The sequence below is a fragment of the Antedon mediterranea genome, chromosome 3 (assembly GCF_964355755.1).
Source record: "Antedon mediterranea chromosome 3, ecAntMedi1.1, whole genome shotgun sequence".
Lineage (NCBI taxonomy): Eukaryota > Metazoa > Echinodermata > Crinoidea > Comatulida > Antedonidae > Antedon > Antedon mediterranea.
In genome coordinates this window covers 30895163-30916521 of record NC_092672.1, presented here as the reverse complement: position 1 = coordinate 30916521, position 21359 = coordinate 30895163, and the positions used below count along the sequence as shown (strand labels likewise).

At 33.5% G+C, this 21359-nt stretch overlaps 3 protein-coding genes across 4 annotated transcripts; 2 read left to right on the top strand and 1 right to left on the bottom strand.

The window, feature by feature from the left end:
- Positions 1–114: 114 nt before the first annotated feature.
- LOC140044295 (ryncolin-4-like) lies at positions 115–1813 on the top strand. The gene is made up of 4 exons (XM_072088772.1): positions 115–126; positions 220–351; positions 513–768; positions 1560–1813. Exons 1-4 carry the CDS (start codon positions 115–117, stop codon positions 1811–1813), a joined length of 654 nt encoding a protein of 217 aa, XP_071944873.1.
- A 1398-nt stretch (positions 1814–3211) lies between these two features.
- LOC140045194 (uncharacterized) lies at positions 3212–13174 on the bottom strand. The gene is made up of 16 exons (XM_072090000.1): positions 12988–13174; positions 12321–12369; positions 11773–12020; positions 11285–11409; positions 10620–10771; positions 10133–10218; positions 9393–9486; positions 8775–8880; positions 8379–8468; positions 8062–8149; positions 7621–7761; positions 6913–7052; positions 6221–6433; positions 5771–5868; positions 5212–5336; positions 3212–4741 (listed from the first exon to the last, which is right to left on the bottom strand). The coding sequence occupies exons 1-16, from the start codon at positions 13082–13084 to the stop codon at positions 3960–3962; spliced, it is 2634 nt and encodes an 877-aa protein (XP_071946101.1). The 5' UTR covers positions 13085–13174; the 3' UTR covers positions 3212–3959.
- An 87-nt stretch (positions 13175–13261) lies between these two features.
- On the top strand, positions 13262–20526 carry LOC140045195 (selenocysteine lyase-like). Of its 2 annotated transcripts, none has more exons than XM_072090001.1 (13): positions 13262–13360; positions 13698–13807; positions 14006–14106; positions 14313–14475; positions 14897–15024; positions 15369–15530; positions 16139–16245; positions 18399–18435; positions 18595–18678; positions 19097–19196; positions 19494–19569; positions 19967–20109; positions 20299–20526. In XM_072090001.1, exons 1-13 carry the CDS (start codon positions 13335–13337, stop codon positions 20307–20309), a joined length of 1248 nt encoding a protein of 415 aa, XP_071946102.1. In that variant the 5' UTR covers positions 13262–13334; the 3' UTR covers positions 20310–20526. The 2 variants fall into 2 exon arrangements, with proteins under 2 accessions (XP_071946102.1, XP_071946103.1); XM_072090002.1 differs by having other exon boundaries at positions 13283–13360; positions 13579–13807.
- The last annotated feature ends 833 nt before the right edge of the window (positions 20527–21359 follow it).

Genomic DNA, 21359 nt, shown 5'->3' with positions numbered 1-21359 from the left:
AGAAGTTGAATTTTATCGGGAGAGGATGCGACATATCGGGAGACTCTCTCACCTGCCATTATTGGAAGAGTTGAGAGGCCTGGTTTATTAGCAGTATGTAGTCGAGTATTAGAGATGTCACTATTGGTATACGTCTACTATTACTACTATTACTAGACAACCTTTTAACAATGACTAATCCAAAACGATAAACCGCCTCACAAATTTTTTTCTCACTAGCATCGTGATTGTACAGAAGTAAAGAGTGTGTTACCAACAGCACAAAGCGGTGTCTATGTGTTCAAGGCGTGTGAATCGTGCGAGATTAAAGAAGTGTTTTGTGATATGGAGATTGATGGTGGCGGATGGATGGTAATTAAAAATACAATTCTTTTTTTTGGCTGGTATATAAGTATCTAATTTAAAAGAAACAACAAGTAGGCCTATGTGCCATGTAGGCAAGTTTAATTCCATACTTCTTTTTTTCAATCATACTTATAATAATGTTTTTATCGTAATTAAATCAATAACAGGTTTTCCAGAATCGGAAAGACGGATCCGTTGATTTCTATCGTAATTGGAAAGATTATAAAAACGGTTTTGGTGAAGTTTGCGGTGAATACTGGTTGGGAAACGAATACCTCCATCAACTGACGTCATCGGATACGTATGATCTGCGGATTGATATTGGGGACGAGGGAGGGTTTGCTGTGTTCTCTGACTTCACTGTTGGATCCGAGGATAAAAAATACGTGATGGACTTTTCTTCTTATATAAACGGCACCAAGGGTATGTATGGAATCCGCCAAGTAATTGCTACTGCCTGCCTGTCTCATTTATGATTTGAATTAAAAACTAAAAAAAAAAAAAATATCCCATTTAGGCCCTATTGACACAGCTTTTCTTAAAATCCTTGTTTTATTACTCGAACAAAATAAATCATACTGTCCAGAATATATACGCAGATTTTTGCGGACAAAATTCGAACGACATACGATAAAGGACCGCCGACGACATTCAACAACCGCCACAAAGCATTGAGTATAGTACAATTGTGGAAAACATAATTTTTATTTTCCTTGATGGTGGTATAACGATTGGAGCAATTGTAGGCTACAATAGGAAGAAATTTTTAACCGCCAAGACGGGTAAGTTGGGTACAAAAAAACTGTTTTTGTATATACGTGGTGGAGTTAAAACATTGATGCACAAAACTGTGTAAAGACCTGTAGAAAATAGCAGCTAATCAATTCGAATCCTATTGCAGTATAAGTAAATCTAAAACCATTTTTAAAACTTAAATAAAAAGCCTCTTTTTACTACCACTAACTTGAGTAATTATTATTATTATTAATTGTTGTAGACTAAACGCCAACACAGATAGCGTCGTACGAAGAGGCCCGACGAGTCGTACATGTTTCAAGTTCTCCAGAGACGACATAAAAACTACACTCAAGACGACTTGTTTCGTCAGGATTCATCTCAGACCGACGAGTTAAGACGTTTCGTTGGGCTTCATCGTCGCGTACGATGCTGTCCGAGTTGGCCTTAAGTAAGTACGTCAAATATTCCTTCTGTAGGCGACTCTCTGACCTATCACAAGGGAATGAAGTTTTCAACCAAAGACCAAAACAATGACGGAGGTGTCTACGATTGTGCAGTGAAGTTTACTGGTGCATGGTGGTTTAAGACGTGCTTTGAGATTCACCTAATAGGTAAATTTGATGACGTCGACCAAGTTGCTTTTGGCATCATATGGATGGGACAAGTAGACCGTCACTTTACACGATATTATCGGGCAAGTATGAAACTGCGAAGAACAAGCACTGGATAGACGGAGGGAGTGAATTGTCATGAGTTTCTTTCTTATCGTCTCACATTTAAAATTGTGTAGATTATTTATTGTAGCTAAAGGTAAAACAAAATAGGAATGTTTGAAAGAAAACAATGTTGGTGTTGAGTTTTAACTTTCCTTTAAACGTGACGCAAGCGGGTTTCCTGGCGCTTGTGATTGGTCAACTCGCTTACTCGTCCTAGTGGGAACCAATGTTGTTTCCCACTTGGATACTACGCCCGCCTTTAGTAATTTGACCAATCACGAAGTGATATGTCATCGGAACTGTCGCTACATTACGTCTATGAGAACCAAACCTTTCAAGAAATTTCCTATTAACCAATGTAGATTTTAAATTAATGTAGACGCCGTGATAGAAGTTGTATAGTAAACCATACGCGGCACTGAATATATCGTTAGGCTAACTGGCTACCGACGCTATTTTTCATAGTGGGGACAAAATCTGCGGAAGCTAGCCTTATATAAATTGATTTTGTTTTTGTCACTCTGATACCATTGACCTAGCGTAACAATGCTATAATATTGACTATTACATAACATACTGACCGCAGCTGAGCGCGAAATTTATGAGCGCGTATTCGAGTGGCAATGGTACGAAGCGCTTAATTGACCGTTTCCCATGCTTATGACGATCAATGCTATATCCTGCTTTTTAATATACGTTTCGTAGAAAACATGAATTATTCATAGTTATATTCTGCTACCTTAGTGAATATGCATTAGGTGTGACGTAAGAATTGACCAGACTACAATTCGGCTTTGCTTGCCAATATACAGTATGGGGTTCGAATCCCATAGGCAACTTCTTTTTAATTTATATATATATAGAGATTATCTAGAGGGCTAGGTTATGTAGGGCGGCTTTATTTAATTCTTCCACACAGAAAATAATGAATATTTCGTGATACATACGAGGAAAAAAATCCCATCCTGTATGCGCATTGTTAAAGACTTCAACATATCAATTTATCTCCTGAATGTTCAATGGCATGCATTGACAATAAAGCAAATAGTAAAACAAATCAATTATGTAGATATTGTGGATAGAGCCAAATATAGAAAATAGCATGCACATTATTTGGGAATACTTTAATGAAGTAAATTACGTGACATATCTAACAAAATTGTTAAAATTGAATGACAACAAAATCCTGGTCAGTGACATTAGTAGTTGACTTTTGTTAATAAAACCCTACAAAATCAATTATGTAGATATTGTGGATAGAGTTAAATAGAGAAAATAACATGCACATTACTTAGTAATACAGTACTTTATTCAAGTATATTACGTGAATATCTAACCAAAATTTTAAAATTGAATAACCTTTAAAACCATAAAATGCTATTCAGTGACATTAGTAGTTGACTTTTGTTAAAAAAAAAAACCCCTGCTAATAATCATATCAAGTACACACATTTGCATATTTACACAGACGAGCAGTAACGTTATGTGCAAACCCACGTTCTTGTCCCACGTAGAATCTGTATCTATCATCAGCCGGTTTCCACCACGTTGTTTGTAAATATGATGTGCCCAACTATGGTAGAGATATGATGTCATCGTGTCCATATGAGCACATCACGTTTTTTTACAAATTTGATAGTGTAGACAGAGCTTAAAATGGTCATAAGACACAACATAGATTCTATATTTTCTGCTTACCGTTACTTACTCGTCTGTGTAAATTGGCCTTTGAACAAGGTTAGCAACAAGTAACACGTAAAATGAATCTGAAGCATTTTTTTTTTCTATGCACAGTGACTCTCCAAATTCTACAATACGGAGCTTCCCATTTCTGTTTATTAGGGGAAACACTCGTACTGTATTAAGGGGAAAAATTTTGTTTTGGTCCAGAAGATGTCCCCTTAATGGAGGTTCTATTGCAGTGGTTACTATGTGTTTGTATACGAACGAAAATAATTAAAGAGTTGTGCAAGAATTCCATTATGTAAACTGAGAGCCTGATTTTGGCTTCTCAGAACACGCACCTTCTTGCTATTAAACAAGTAGAGAATAATCTTGATTTTTTTCTTCATATTTTTTTTTCATTGAAAAGGGAACTTTAAGTATGACATGATTTTTTCATGGTTTTAAATGCTTTGTAATTTTCCCTCTAAAAATACTTCATTTAATACTGGATGCTCTTCGTTTTGCTTGTAAAAGCTTAATCTGAGCTTTTAACTTTTTCTTTTCACTTAACGCCCCCGAGGGTGTCTTGGAGCCTTTTGGTGTTTTTGTAGATTCTAACACGGTTTCTTTTCCCTCATTGGTTTTTACTTGTTTCGGTGTTTTAGCTTTCCCACTTGGCGAAGTTGATTGAAATACTTCTTTACTAGATGACACTTTTGTAACCTTCAATTTTGATGGTGTTTGTTTTTTGACGGAGCCACCGTTGACTGTTTTCTTACTCTCGTTACCAGGGGAACTTGTATCAGATTCTTTTTTATTGGATGAAACTTTCATCATCTTTTCTTTTGATGGTGTGTTTTGATGTTTTTTGACGAAACCACCATTAACCGTTCCCTTACCCTTGCTACCAGGTGAACTTTGACCTGGTTTTTCGTTGCTAGATAATACCTTACTGACTTTTGATGGTGTTTGTTTTTTTCCAGAGCCACCATTAACCATCCAAGGACCTTTGGATTTAGGTGTTTTTGAAACTTCTGTCTTATTAGATATTGAATTATTTAATTTGTCTTTACTTTTTTTTTCAATATCAACGTTTTTCTTGCTCTTTTTCTTCGGTGATGGCGTGCCCTCGGATCTTTCGGCCGGTCTTTTTTTCTTCTTTCCATTGACTTCCTTCTGGTTACTACCATCTTCTGATTTCTTTTCTGCATTTGATATTTGATTTCCTTTTTCTAACTTCTTTTTTTCCACACTACCCTCTATGATATTAGAATTACCTATATGTAGAGAATGTTTTATTTAATTTTCAAATGTACCTATATTTATGGTTTTAAGTTTAACTGAATTTATTTTATTCTTTCTTGCTACTTTCAGCTAAGTTACCTAATATTTTAAACTCCTAACGCCCCGACATAATGCATGACAATACTTAAAGTTGGAAATACCTTTTTGTGAGTAGTAAGGTTAGTGGAAATATAGTAGACAAATTGCATATACCTTTTCAGTATGCAAACGCAGACGTTTTACAAGTGAAGTGAACAAAATAACAAAAAACAAATGAAAACAAAAATGTTCACAAATAAATGTAAGCAGGAATGGACTGGGATCCAACATGAAAAAGTGAATTCTTAAATACCACCAACCAGGTTTTCAAGATATTTCTTTTAAAACAATTAATGATAGTTTTAATTAAAACCCAAAGTACATTTCTTTTCGGCTATGCTACTAAATAATTAAATAATCTTACCTGTATTTGGTATTTTGTTTGAAAATTTCTTCAACTTGGCAACGTAGAATCCATCCATGTTGTGAGTGTGAGGATAAAAGCGTTTAGTTAAATTCATTGTTGGATGAAATTTTCTCTCTCGAAACCTAATAGGAACAAAAAGAAAGAAATGTTTAACAGAAGTGGTTGGTTGGTTCTTCCTTATAAATCAATGGAAGATCGTTTCTTGTAAATCTACTCCTAAAGACTTATTTTGTGATTTTGGGATTTCCAGTAATTAACTAAAGGCCAACACAGACACATACAGCGTCGTACGACGAGGCCTAACAAGTCGTCTTGTAGGGAGAAAATTGAACATGTTTAAAGTTCTTGCAACAACCTAAAAAGTACACTCCACACTAACTCAAGACAACTTGCTCGACAGCACCGAAGAGTCAAGACGTTTTGTCAGGCCTCAACGTACAACGCTGTCTGAGTTGGCCTTTAGGCATTCTTCAGCGATACACTTCATACGTGACAGTGTACACTGCTATAAGGTCAGAGATCAAATTATTTGCATACAGAACTTTCTATACAATACCTGGTGAAGCCGTCTTTGCCGAACTCTAAGCCAGTGTTGACCAGCTTCACGCATCTCTTTTGTAATGCATAGTCAACTACACACTCATTTTCTTCAACCTATTAAAAAATAAGAAATAAATAGTTCTAAAAATAATGAACCTCTAATTAAAAACGACCTGGTTAATGGATGTTAAAGTGATTCTTATGCAAGATCAACAGTGCTAAACTTAGTTGGCGAGACAGGTACAGTCTACACTATCAAACTTTATGTGAAAAAAAAGTAATATATGGACATGATGTAATATCAAACTTTTTTGTCAAACTAGTTTGATAGTGTAGACAGAGCTTTAGCATGGTTACAAACAAAATAACCAAATTAGTCCTATAATATTACATAACTTATTAAAATGTTGGCTTTACTAGTTAAGTAAAAAAAGTAAAAAAGAAAAATCAAAATTTGATAGATTACCATAATTGAACAGGTGGAATAGACAAGGTATCCACCTGTACTGGATTTGGCATCGATTGAATCTATGGCAGCCAGGATGAGCTCCTTCTGAAGATGTGAACATCGGAGGATGTCTTTCTCGTCCTTGTTGGTCTTGACGGCTGTATCTTTTGCAATGACTCCGGTACCACTGCATGGAGCATCAAGGAGGATTCTATCAAAACCTCCAATAACCTGAAAGGAATTGATAGTTGATATAATTGATCAATGTGGTCTTTGGATCCGCGACTTTGTTCTACCACTTATATAATAATGTGAAATGAAAATTATATGATTTGCCAATTTTATTTTAAGGTGTTGACTAAGGTCACTCACGCACTACTTTATTGAACAAACATTTTTGTATAAGACAAGGCAATAAAAGAAACAAAAATAACATTTAAATCTTAAATAAAATCTTAGTCTTATTGAGCAGAAGATAAATGCGTTTTATATGAAGTTAATCCAAATGGAAGGGAAGAGAGGGAGGGAGGGGGAAGGAAATTGTGTTCTTGTACTTTTGAGATCTACTACATATGCCACTGTACTGTCAGATACAATAGGAAAATCTGGATTTGAGACTAGTTAAATAAAGCAAGGGAAGATCAACATACATAGTTACTTCACTTAAACCTAAACATACTAATGACAATAAAGAATATAAACAGACTTACTTTTGGAAATGATCGGCCATCGTAGTTACTGACAACCGTGTTGGTGATGCCACACCGATGCAGATTACCAACAACAGCCTTGATCCTCTCTTTATTGAAGTCATTGGCAAACAGCATTCCTGTGTTTTTCATCAACGAGGCTGAAATGTTACACATAACAAACCCATTACAAAGTTAGTCAATACAGTAGAACCTATGTTTTACGTATCCTAAATTAACTGACATGATCATTTTAGTAATATATTACATAAATAGCATTATTTTCTTACATTGTGGGCGTAATCTAACAACAAAAAACCACAAAGCCATGGCTGTGGGACAAGCCACACACGTGTTCCTCCTACAATAGCAGCAGTATTGATAGAAAATACTAGAACACTTATTTTTTTTTCATAACACTTAATCACAGCCTGCAAATACTTTTCTAGTTAGGCCGCACATCTAGCTAGGCGTAGATTAGTCCAGGCCTAGCATAGCTTATTGTGACCACTGCATGCAGTATAAAGTAAAGTAGCTGGCAAACACGGCAGCCTTTTTAAATATGATCTACATATTTTAGGGTCAATTTAAGATCAACCTGGATCCCATGTTTTACGTACGTCTTTCAGTCCCGTTATGTACATAAAATGAAGATTCTACTGTACAGGTATGTACGAAATTTAGATTTAGTGGGCGACCAGTTTTAGAGTTTTTGATCAATTTTCTCACCAATATAAGTGGTTTTTCCTCCAGGAGCTGAACACATGTCTAGTATTCTCTCATTATCTTGCGGGGCCATAGCCATGACCGGTAAAAAACTTGACGCACTCTGAAGTATGTAATGTCCAGCTAGGTACTCTGGTGTGGCGCCTGTAAAAAAAGATTTCAAAAACCAATATGATCTGGTGTATTTTTTAAAGAATTTTGATTTAATTTATACAGTGCAACCCTAAATTGTGATACTCCTATATAGGGACACTTCCTATGAAATGAACAAGGTCAAGTTATGTTTTAATACTGCAGTCAACACTATTAGAGGACCACTTGTTTGGTCCCAATGATGTTCTCGTAACAGAGGTTCTACTGCATTCTATTTCAACAGACATCATCCAATGAGTGAAATATACAAGAGTGAACACAATTTTCTACAAAATAACCCCTAAACCTTACCAATTGGAACCGCTGAGTCATAAATGACCAGGCCGACCTTTGACCATTTTCCAACTGGATCCAAGTTTACACCTCTATTGATCAGTGCCTAGAATGGAAATAAAAATATGTAGAGTATCAAACTTTTATTGCTAAAAAAACTAATTTACGATATTTTATATACATAATAATAAAAAAAAATTATTAAAAAGATGTGGTTTTGTTTTAACACATTCCAATTGTATGCATCAAAAGCAAAATTTACAGATACACTATGCTAGTTCATGGTGTAAAAATGGGAGGGGGATGTGCAGTAAACGAGTTGCTAGAACACTCACCTGAGCTAGATCTCGTCGCCTTGTTTTTAATGTATTGGTTCTAATGGTCAAAGGTCGTTGAACCTCATTAGCTTCTAGGAATTCAACAAGCTAAAATAAATTAAAATAATGGTGATAGAGCCTCTAGAGAATACATGATATTCTAGCAGCATTAAATAGGTTAATACATTTAATTTTTAAACAAACAAAATACTCTTAAGCCTTGTCTACATTATCAAACTGTATGTGACAACAAATGTGATGTGCCCATATATGAACATGATGATGTCATATCACTAGCGAATGTGGGCATATCACTACCATTCTTGGGCACATCAAATTTTTTTGTCACATAAAGTTTGATAGTGTAGACAGAGCTTAAAACACATAAACACACAAATAAGGTAACAAGAATACCTCTGAAAGCGGAAATAACTGAATCAGCTTTTTCATCAGATAATCATTGTAACTGTAGTAGGCACAGAGATCAGCTGTTAAACGCTCAATGTACTCTGACCTTGGGCTAAAAAAAGATAAATACACAAGCTATTAAAAACCATATACCGAAAATTATTAATATAGTACAGTAAAACCCTTAATTTGGGACACCCCTATTGGGGGGACATTTCCCTAAAACTGGGGAATAACACTATGGTCAACTTATATTCAGGGGAACCCCTTTGTTGGTTCCAAAAGGTCCCCATAATAGAGATTTTACTGTATATAATAAGACCAATGTCTTTTATTTTTTATTAAACAAATCTAGATTCTAATTTCATTAAAATTTAACTCACTATGAATTACAATTTCATATTTTGGGAAAAGAAACACAGTACTTTTGTTAACCTTTTTTAAGTCAATGACAGAGAAATGATAAAATAACTGAAAGTTATTTATTAAATTTACAACATATTTATTTTTATTAATAAATTGCTACCGAATTAATACGATGTTCAGTTGAATTTTTATTTAAAACTTTTTTAGAATAATTGTTACCTTGACAACACAATTGGAATTTTAGAAGTGGAAACTTACACATTTTCTTCTCTTCGTTTTGCAAAATCTCCAAGAACTTCCATAACCTCTTTGATGCGCTGGTGAATGATGGTGATGTCTGGTGGTTGAGCTGGTGCAGAGGAGTCAAGGAAGGTTTCTAACTTATCAAGAGGATTAATAAAGATTCTGATTTACTTAAAACTACCATATTCCTCTTCATCAGTACTTTATTGATGGAGCAGGATCGCTTGTTGCTTATTATTTAGCATGGTTAAATTTTAAAATAATTCTAAAAATTCTCGTAGTATTAATAAGATGATTTTAATTTTGTTTTGGAAGCTTACAAATATTTTTTGTTTCACAAGGCCATATATTATCTCTACCCACCATGCATAGTTAAAAAACGCATCCATCCCATTATTTATGCACGCCTTCTTGTAGTCAACACTCTCTACACCCTATCTCTATGAGGGCATGCAGCGTAGTGTGTTGGACTACTGATCGTGCATCGCCGCATTACTTGTATCCTTAAGCAAGACACCTTACTTACATTTGCCTCTCTCCGCCCAGGTGTATAAAATAGGTACCCGGTTAGATCAATACACAACTTTGTGCTGATTATTACCTGCATTATGAGAGTATGTTTCCATACATGTTTCATCTAAAAAATTACAGGGGTAATAATGTGCTATGTAAAGTGCCTTTAAACATGATTACTCATGAAAAGGGCGCTATACAAATGTGTTAATTACTATTATATATGAATAACATAAGGATATCTTCCTTTTCAATCTCTTGTCCGCTTGGTAGACGATAAGTTTCGGTTTGTGCTATACTCGTTTGAAGTTCTGCTTCTGCAAGTTTTCTAGAAAAAAAAAAATAATGGTAAAAACAATCCACAAATGAATGCAAACCTTTGTGGCAGGACAATTATGTATGAAGAGAATGTTTTTTTTTTGACATGAAAATACATTATCGCTGCTCACAAGTAGATTACACAATGTCGGTTTATCCAGGTAAGCTATGCACGAAATAGACACAATAAACAAAATTATGAAAAATAATTTTTTTTGTAAAGACTTTTCTGAATACTATTGTATCACTAGTGTTATCTATGGAGTTACGTTCTTATTTCATTAGTGGTACTCAAGTCCTTATTACGTAGAAACACTATAAAATTCTCTCTGAACAGCTTTATAGTAAATAATAATTAGTAACAGCCAAAACGATGTGAGCAACAAACTAATAACATATTACAACGGCTACCTTTGTTTCTTCAATTTCTTTTCCAATTTCTTTGATGCTTTTTCAACCGGTAACAAATCATCATCGTCATCATCATCTTTTTCAATGTCAGTTTCATCACTATCATCATCTGAATCAGAATCTAGATTCATGTCACCGTATTCGTCAGCAGGCTATAAATACAAAAAACAGGAAAATGTGTTAATTGGTAAAATGAAAAGAGTCATGATACTAGAAACTTGTATCCACCAAATTGCATTTTAGTTAATGTTTCTCTTAATGCTTGGTTCCCACTAGAAGTAAGTGATTTGACCAATCACAAGCGTTAGATTATTCCAACTGTTGCTTCTGATTGGCTTTCATTGCATCTACGCTGTACATTGAGTCTCTAGTGGGAACCAAGCTTAACCATTTCACTGCACATAGATTCCTTGATGTAAATTTCATTTAGATTCTGGTGCAACTGTAATATACAACATACAATACAACATGAATAACTAATGTCATGTCAACAAACACATAACCATGATACTTCTATTTCTATCAAATTCGAAGTTCGAATCTTGTCTTGTACTTTTTTTTCTCATTCTCAGAGATTTCAAAATTATATCAATATTCAGTATATCACCGGGTAGTTCAGATATTCTTCTATACCTGTAACATTGTATAGAAACAAATAAACATACTAGATCATCCTCATCATCGTCTTCTTCGTCATCATCATCGTCTTCTTCGTCATCATCATCTACTGGGAGCTGTTTCTTTTTCGCAAGTTTTAGCCATTCTTTGTTGTCATCAGAGTAACCTTTTCCTAAAAAAAAATAATCATATCATTTTCAAAAGATAAGCTATGAGTGTAGTTGTGGCTTGGAGTAGAGCTACCAACCCAAGGTTCCTGGGTTCAAGACCTGTCATAGGTCAGGATTTTTTTCTAATGCTAAATTATCACCACTCCCAAAGACTTGTAATGTAAGACTTTGTTTATGTAGAGCATCTTGTGTAATGTTTGTCTTATGAACAGGATTGCCCCCTTTAAGGATAGTGAATGAATTCGCTTATGGTTATCCTTGGCAATTTGCCTAAATTAAATTTCAAAATATGCTGTTTTATTAGAAACTACAGACCCTTGCAAATAGGCTCTTAGGCAAGATGTGGGCGTGCGAATAAAAATTACCTTTAACTTCTTCATTGATGTCCTCATCATCATCATCATCAGTTTCCGATCCTTCTTCATTCTCTTCTGAGTATTCCTCCTCATCTTCAACATCCTCATCTGGTAACGAATCTACTGTTTCATCATCCGATACATCGTTGTCATCACTTTCTCCGTCACTTTTCAACTCATCGTCTTCTACGGCTTTACTTTTCTTTTTGACGCTATTTTCAAGAATAGATGAAGCTAGTGCTTTTCTTTTAGCCATTCTATCAAACAAAATAAAGTAAATTTTAAGTCAAATTTGAATTACATGAGTTAAAAAAATTGTGCCCTTAAAAAAAGGGAATTTATACTATAGTTTGCTTCTTTTTCCCTTCCATTTGTTTTCATTCATTTTTCATTCGATAATCGCTGTATTTGTACCGACATATGCGCATATCTTTTTAATGAATTATTTACAATGCAATTCATTACATTATGACAAACCAGTGTGTAAAAGCATTGTAACATTGTGTTGTATGTGTGTATGGGGTCTTAGTCTTAGGTTGAATAATATCTGTAATGACCTTTTCCTTGCCCGGCTGCCCATCTTTTTATCTTCTTTTGGAACAACATCTTGACAAATAAAAAAGATATTAACATAAAATCATCAGCAGGTAAAACAAAAGAAATAAAAAAATCATGTAATCTACTATTTTATATGGGATATTTTATTAGGCATATCTATGTTTTATCCATTTATATAATATGCTGTCTTCTCGCTATAATTGATTGAGACAGCATATTAATTATTATACAGTATATTATTAGCAGTATTAAAATTATCCTAGCCTCTAGTCTAAGGCCTTTTTTAGACTATAAGAATCCTTACTACTGAGTGACTTAGTATTTAAAATTGTATAAATATATTTTATATTTAAATTAATTATTTGTGTCAAACAATAACACTTTTTTTATTAGCCTCAACAAAAAATAGAGAAGATTTGTTATGTTAAATCTCTAGGGCTAGGCTTAGCTAATAAGTAACTAGCCTGGCATCACCACTAGCACTGCTGAGCCTATAGGACCCGGTCACCATCATGGGCCATGGCCTACCTAGCTAGGACTTCTAGCTAGGCCTAGGCCCTAGTACTAAAGCTAGGCCTAGCCTACACGCCGCCTAGCTAGTAGCTAGGCCTAGCTCCTAGCTAGTTGCTTGGCTTGGCTTTACGTTATTTATCGGTAAAAACAAACCTCTAAAAACACCCGTTAGAAGCGGATCTCCTTGTTTTTTAGCTTTCTTGCCTTTACCCCCCTTTCCAAGGTCTGAAAGTTCTTTTTTTCTACCCATTTAAAATTTAAAAGGAGGCCACTGACTTTAAAAACGTGGTATCTCGTGTGTCGCAAGTGTACTCAACTAAGTCTATATTACCGACGTCCGGATGCTTAGAATATTTAATCTAGATAAGTTATCTAAAAGAAACAATTACAATTATAGATACTGCAGTCGTGTAAATATCCAATAATAATTATAAACATTGCGTATTTTTTTGGCTAGGTTAAGCATGGTTAAGCACTCTCTGAGGTGATTTTTTGGAACCATGTCCAATTTAGAGATTTTACGACGGTAGGCTTAGGTTACTTCACATATATTTTCTAGCAATTGTAAATAGTATAGCCAAGGCGGGGCCTGGTACTAAAATACGGCCAATAAATAACGTATTCTGGAGGATATGGTTATTAATATTATTGATCATGCTAATTTTTGGTTTACTGGGTATGGAACGTCAATGTATGGCGCGCCAAAGGTATCACAATTTACCGTTTCTTAATTTACTGTTTCAGGGCGTTCCAGGATGTAATGGAAATCTGAGATGAACAAACAAACTCTCTTACAAAAGTGGAGCTGAAGATCAGAAAGAACTCGCTCGACCCTTTCTAAATATGTCTATACTTTTTTTCAGAGTGTATCTCGACTACAATGCAACAACTTATCTTGAGGCAGACGTTTTGCAAGAAATCCACAGGGCCTTGGAAACAGCCTGGGGAAACCCAAGTAGTTCATATAAAGCAGGTTGGTTGTGAATGTACATATTTCTCAAATAATTTATAACTTGGTGCAAATTTGATTGATTAAATGTTGACACAACTGACTCTTCCCAAAAATTATTTTTTTGTTGTAGACATTGCAGCATGCATGAGTGCAATTTCTATTTAAAAAAAAAAAAAATTGTATTGTCCTTATCTTAAATATGTATTTTTTTTGGACAAGGGAAAGATGCAAAAGAAATTATAAACACTGCAAGATCACATGTTGCAGAAATGGTTGGCGGTCAGAGTGATGACATCATTTTCACATCAGGAGGAACAGAAGTATGAAACATTTGAAAATATGTTTAGGCCCAGCCTACAAACGAAAAAACGATAAGAGTTACAAAAATTGCAAACCATAGCCCATTGTACCAAATCGAGAACTAAAAATACCTATACTCATATCCAGAAATAATTGAGAAGGATGAAAATTTAATTATACATCATAAAAAGAAGTTTTTTTTACTCATATCAACCATTTTTTTCAGGCGAATAACATGGTTTTCCATACAGTACTGAAATACTTTAAAGACGTTTTCCCTTCAGTTGATAATGGAACAGTCCAATCAAGACCACATATTATCACCTCGAATATGGAACATGATTCTGTGAAGTTACCACTTGAGCATTTCGTCAAAGAAGGCATAATTGGTAGGAAGTTGTTTCATGAATAATTTATGCATATCACAATTTATACATACTGCATTTTTGCATATCATAATTATTTATTCACAGCATAATAATTTATGCATATCATAATTATTTATGAATAACCTAATATTATTCATATCACAATAATTTATGCAAATCACAATCATTTATGCATATAATAATTTATGCAAAAAATCACAATAATTTATGCATAATATAATAATAATTTATGCATATCATAATAATTTATGCATATAATAATTCATGCATATAATAATTCATGCATAATAATTTATGCATATCACAATAATTTATATATATGATAATTTATGCAGCATAATAATTTATGCAAAATTAACATTTTTAATTTATTGATGAACAGTTATGTCTTACTGTAATGTTTGTTTTTTGTTCATTCCAGATGTGACATATATTTCAGCATCCAAACTCACAGGCATGGTGAATGTTGATGATGTCATAGCAGCTATTCGCCCAACAACATGTTTAATCACAATAATGATGGCTAACAATGAAACTGGAATAATACAAGTACCTATTCAATTCCTTGTATAGTATAATGTTTCTTAATTACTTAAGACTGGCATTTATCAATCTTTTTGCTTCAGTCAAACTAGTTAAGTGCTTAAATGAAAAACTGAGGCTATAATATTATCAAACCATTTATTTTTATTGTTAAGCAAAAATTGATTTCCTCTTCCAAGATTGAAAAAAAAAATTGCTTAAGATTATTTGAAAATCATTTTGAAAACAAAGTTTTAGATGATTTTTGCTAAGTATGTAATCAGAGTGAGGGCAGTGTTTATAGGTTCTAATTGATCACTTACCGCTTATTTAAGATAGTCAATATTAATTTGTTCCAAATATTTTTTAAGCCAATTTCAGAAATTAGCAAGCGTGTGAAATCCATAACAAGAAATGAGAAAGACGAGGTGAAACAGATACTACTGCATACTGATGCAGCCCAAGCTATTGGAAAAATTCCAGTCGACGTGCAAGAACTTGAGGTTGACTATCTTACTATTGTAGGCCATAAAGTAAGTCAGTGAATTAACATGTTAGAGATATTAATTAATTAATAAGAATAATGTAAAACATTTTCGTTACTTTACTAACTTACTTTACATCGTTGCTGAGAGGTTCATTAACTTCTCCATCTGGGCTGCCTTGGAAATTCACCTCACAAGATTTCTCCATTCGTTTCTATTCTGTGCAATTGCTTGGATACAAAAAGTGTTTTGTGTTTAAAAACAAAACCCAAATTAATGCATCATTAATTAGTATTACTTTATGTTTCATCTTTTGTGGTTCACCAATACCTTTATTCATTCAATGTTTCATTACTTAAACATTTTCTGTTTTTCGCTCATTAATATCATAATTTTAAACTCTAGTATCATACCGTTAGCAAACATTAGCATTCCTTTAGTATTTGTTTTCAGAATTACTAAACATTAATCATTAATACAATTTACAAAGTATTTACTTCTTTACATTCTTTTTTTTGATAGAATGTTAAGTATATTTAAATTACTTAATGAAAATGAAAGCTGCTGTTTTCTTTTGATTCGTCCAAATAAATCTAAAAAAACTAATGACATTTTGCACCATGTTGTCATATTAATCATTTTCTTTATTGTAATAGTTTTATGGACCAAGAATTGGGGCTTTATATGTCAGAGGTCCCGGTAAAGACACTCCATTGCATCCGATGTTTTTTGGTGGTGGGCAAGAGAGAAACTTCAGACCAGGGTAAGTATATCATTGCCTGTGGAAATTGAGAACTGTTTCAAGAATTATACTGCCTAGAAAAAGTACTGTGCATATCAATCTTAAGAATTCTCCTTTTATTGTTTACCCCACTAATATTAGTAATACCGTAAAACCTTGAAAAGAAGCCCATGGGCTTCTTCTTCTTTAGTTCTCTTGGGTGCGCTTCATTTCGAGATGGGCTTCTTTTCGAGATTACTTTTGCAGATCGAAAAGCGCTTTATGTTACTTCATACAGAGATGTGTGTAACGATTCAAAAATATTTATTGGTGTAAGGGTACAGACAAGAAGTGTAAAATTAAAGGGGGGTTCCGGGTTTAAAATGAATAGTAAAAAATGTAAAATATATTTGTTTGTCTCTTGAACGGTAAAAGTTTCAATTTATATAAGCGCCCAGTGAAGCAGAACGAAGGCTGTGAAATCAGGCCAGATTACAAGTGCAGCTACGGCAAAATCACACTGTGGTTACAAAATAGGAAATTCGTGAAATGGTCAAAGTTCCGACGACTCGTTATCATTAACCATATTAATTACTTTTGTGAAATTATACTTATCTTATGTAATTTTAGTTGGTCTTCCCATTTATAAAGTCAATTTTCTATGAAAATTCATCAAAACAGTGAAAAATTAGATATGTTTGCACTTTACGTTTGCCGATTTTTGCACTGACTTAGGGAAAGCCTTCAAAATCAATGAAGCGTAACGTATGCATTCCTGCTGAGCGAGGAGAGCGAGACGACGATACACGTGCTCTACCTGCCCATGCCTGGCATGTCACGTGATAAGCAGATACAGTATACAATACCAAACTGGTCGGGTCGAGTATACCCCGTCTATAATCACAACATGAACAATGTACAGTATTTGGTTGAAGGTCGACTCGACCTACCGGAATGGTATAGATAATATAGCTCGAATGAGAGAGTTGGAATATTTGTAAACATAAGTATATTGCTAATTTTAACAAGCCTATAATACTTTATTAAAAGGCCTGGTAGTATCAATTCGCATAGGGTCTACTACACTAGCTAGCTCAATTTTTAACTGGGCCGAATCGGCTAGGTCTCCTTCCTACTACCTGGTCTACTTGCTTGATGCAGTATCTGCTTTTTTTGGAGAGTAAACTAGGCCTATTTTAGGCCTACTTTTAGACGATCGGGACACCATACGTGCGGACGGCGATCGTACCTTTTTTGCCTCAATATTTACAGCCGATTTTGTAGAATGTTTTAGGTTTAGATTGTTTAGGAGTTTGGTTGATAGGATAGGTTTGGAATCCACCGAGTTTTATTATTTATGGGCCAATCGTTTAGTAGGCTAGCTAGGCCCATGATGGGCCCCAATGTTTTAACGTAGCCATCGTGGCATGGAATCCCTAGTCAGAATGGCTCTCACCCATGAAAACAAATGATTTAGGCTAGGCCTAGCCTAGTACGTGAAGCCGATAATACGATCTGTACTATTCGAGGTATAAAAATAGTATATAATTTAAGACTCCGTAATCTTTACTAAATGTTGTATTTATGTCAAATAAATATATGCTACTACTGTTATTATTACACTTTAGGCCTAGCTTAGAAAATCTACAAAAAATGTATTTCACAATGATCGGGTGGTTGTCGTTGACAGGGGAGAGAGATTTGAAGTTAACAAACACAACGTACATGACGTCGCGAGTTTGGAATCCACTGATGACGTGATTTTGTGAATATCTCATGAATATTAATGAGCTTCCCTAAGCTGCTGAAAAACAGACTTTCCATGAATTTACCCTAAAATGTATATGAAATTAATTTTTTTAAATTTCTCGTTATTACTTCTTCATTCTGACATGTCTATATTGTTATGATATTTTTTATTTAATAAATAAATGATATTTAAAAGCAATTTTAAACCCAGAATCCCCCTTTAAAAGTAATTAAAATTCAAGGTGACAGATTTTTATCATTGAAAAAAAAACAATATCAATCAATCAAAATCAATTTATTCCATAAAACTAAGGATGTGTACAAATATGTCATCAACAAGTTATGGTAAAGGGAATTCAAAATAAGTACAGTAAAGCCTTTAAAGTAATAAGTCTAGTTTTATATCAATAACAATAAAAAAAAGTTATTTGATTGTACTTTTATAGAACTGAAAATACAGGGATGATTGCCGGACTGGGCAAGGTAAATAAAACTAAATACATTCAATAACACTTTTAACCCACAAACACATCCTCCGGGCATTGTAGTAGGGGAGTCCTTATTTTCACCACTGAATTCCAATGCTAAAATATTTTATTGTACAGTATCTCAAAAAATCTAAAAATGTTTTACTCTTTGCAGGCTGCAGAACTTGTTGTTAAACACCTACCATCATACCAAAATCATATGAGAGAAATTAGAGATTATTTAGAATCAAGGCTACAGGTAAGTGATACATTTATTGTTAAAAGGTTAATAATATCCTTTATTAATTTAATAACAAAAGAAAACAAACAATAGAAACATTTCATATTTTCAGAATATTATCATTGTATTATTATAATTGTAGCAGTCATGGCTAATCAACAAATCTTCCAATTTGTGTTTAAATATCTGAAAAGTGTGTCTAGTGGGACTTGAACATGTGCCCTCTAGCATGCAGGATGTGTATCAAACCCGGCCAGTAGACCACAGAGCATATAATTTGTATAGATTATATGAGAGAAGATCCCTGTGTGCTTATTACACTATTTCTATATTATTTCTTTTTTATTAGTCAATTGTATTAGTTAAAACATGTCACTAAAGATAAATAAAGTAAAGAGGTCAAGTATGCTAAATAAATGTCTTTGTTTTTCAAAAGGATGTGTTTGACGATAGAATACATTTTAATGGTCGATTTACTGGAAGTCACAGAATACCAAATACATGTAATGTGTCAATAAAAGGACCTAAGTTAAAAGGTACAATGAACAACAACCTGTCAACAAGCCTACAGTTTATGTTGAATTAAAAGCCCCCTTAACTTGCTTTAGTTTAATAAAAGGCCTTCTAACCGGCCTCATTTTGAGGCCCTTTAACTTGCCTATAGCTTAATTAACATCCTTTCAATTATTAACATTCCTACAGCCTAATGTTTCCTAAAAAAACCTTAAAGTAAAAGCCTAAAATAAGTTAATTTTGAACAAAACCTGCAGTCTACAGTACATGTTATTTTAAATTTATTTAGGCCTAAAATAATAATTTTTTTATCCATCTAGGCTACAAGATTTTAGAATGTGTAAAACACTTGGAAGCTAGTGTTGGTGCAGCCTGCCATTCAGAAAACCGTTGCCAGTAAGCTACTAACCTCTACACAAACTAATGGCAAAAAAAAAATTGTTTTAAAACGTATAAGAATTTTCAACCCAATGGCATTACAAAAACGTTCACTTGGATGTTATTCACAATCATGGTGCGCTTTTCAAATGTGAAAAAAACATATTTCTGATGTTCTGAAAATTTTGTGAAACTTGGGACGGTAATCTGCAGAGTATCTGTAAATAATTATGAAATAAAATAATTGAGAAAAAAATGGATTACAAAATAATTTTATCACTACTATCACTTATTCCCCTTAAAAAATAAAATTCACCATTTTGAAATTCAAAATAAATTGTCTTTATTCCTATATCGCTATTTGTTTCCTTGTATCTCTGATTCTTCCCATAACACCATTATTTCTGTTACGTAGACCATCACACATTCTGTTATCCATTGGCATACCATGGGACATAGCATCAACCGCATTGAGACTCAGTACTGGCCGTCATACAACTAAAGAAGATATTGATATTGTTATTGAAGATCTAAAACAAGCTGTTTCTCTACTAGAAGGTATTTTTATTGTTAGTTATTTATAAATAAATTTAAACATAAACCATGGAGTAAAGAATGCATAAACATGATATTATAAATAAACAAGCAAATTGAAAAAAACATGACATAGACATTTTTTTTAGTATAAGAAAAGAAAAATTTAAATTAATTTGACTCCATATTTAAATAACCTATCTTTTTTTGCAGAGTCGATGTAATACAGCCAAACAGAAATGAAAGAAAGAAAGAAGGCAATACTGTTTTGAAATAATAATTTGTCATAATTAGTTGTAATAAGTCATGAAATTGAATGCTACAGTATGTACTCCAGACAGAAATTGGTTAATAATATTTATTTGATGACATTTTGTAACAGTGGTACACGTTAGACAATGCCCAAAGGGGCATTTAAAAAAAAAAAGGAAAATAAAGAAAAATCAGTAACAAATATTTTGTCTTAGTGGCATATATTAACAGTAGTAACAATATTTAAACAAACTAAGAACATTATTATGTTAATAATAATCTTATGTTATGTATTTTTATAATAAATTAAATACCATTAAATGACATTACCAAAAAAAAGGTTAGTTTAAAAAAATATAAGAGATTACAGAATTAATCTACAGAACACAATTGTAAGTTGTAATGAAAGGGGAAGGAGGTGAGGTAATGCAATAGGGTTGGTGAAATTCAGTCCAAAATACGCAGAATTTTTTCCAAAATACGTCAAGTTGAGGGCGCTATACTAATCCAAAATACGCGAGTCTTTCCAAAATACGTCGACTTGGGGGCGCTATTCATTTTCCAAAATACGCGAATTGTCCAAAATACGTCAAGTTGAAGGCGCTAGTCATTTTCCAAAATACGCAATTTGTCCAAAATACGTCAATTTGGAACCGCTTGTAATTTTCCAAAATACGTCAACTTGAGAGCGCTATTCATTTTCCAAAATACACAATTTAAATAACTCCTTTACTTCTTCTAACCAATTAATTATTGCTATTATTTTAATCACAATACCATATGCTTTTTATTATTATATATTATATGAAATAATTATTATGTTAGATTTCAGATTAGGTAACTTATTAGACCATAAGTACTGTACATTAAATTGAAAGCGATGTTGGTCTGTCGAGCTCGGGAAAAATATCGATTTTGTAGATCACCAATATATAACACATACCTATCACTATACTTAAATACTATATACGTACATGCTGGTTTTGTAGCCGGTTTATGCCGCATTTAAACTAGCTACGTCT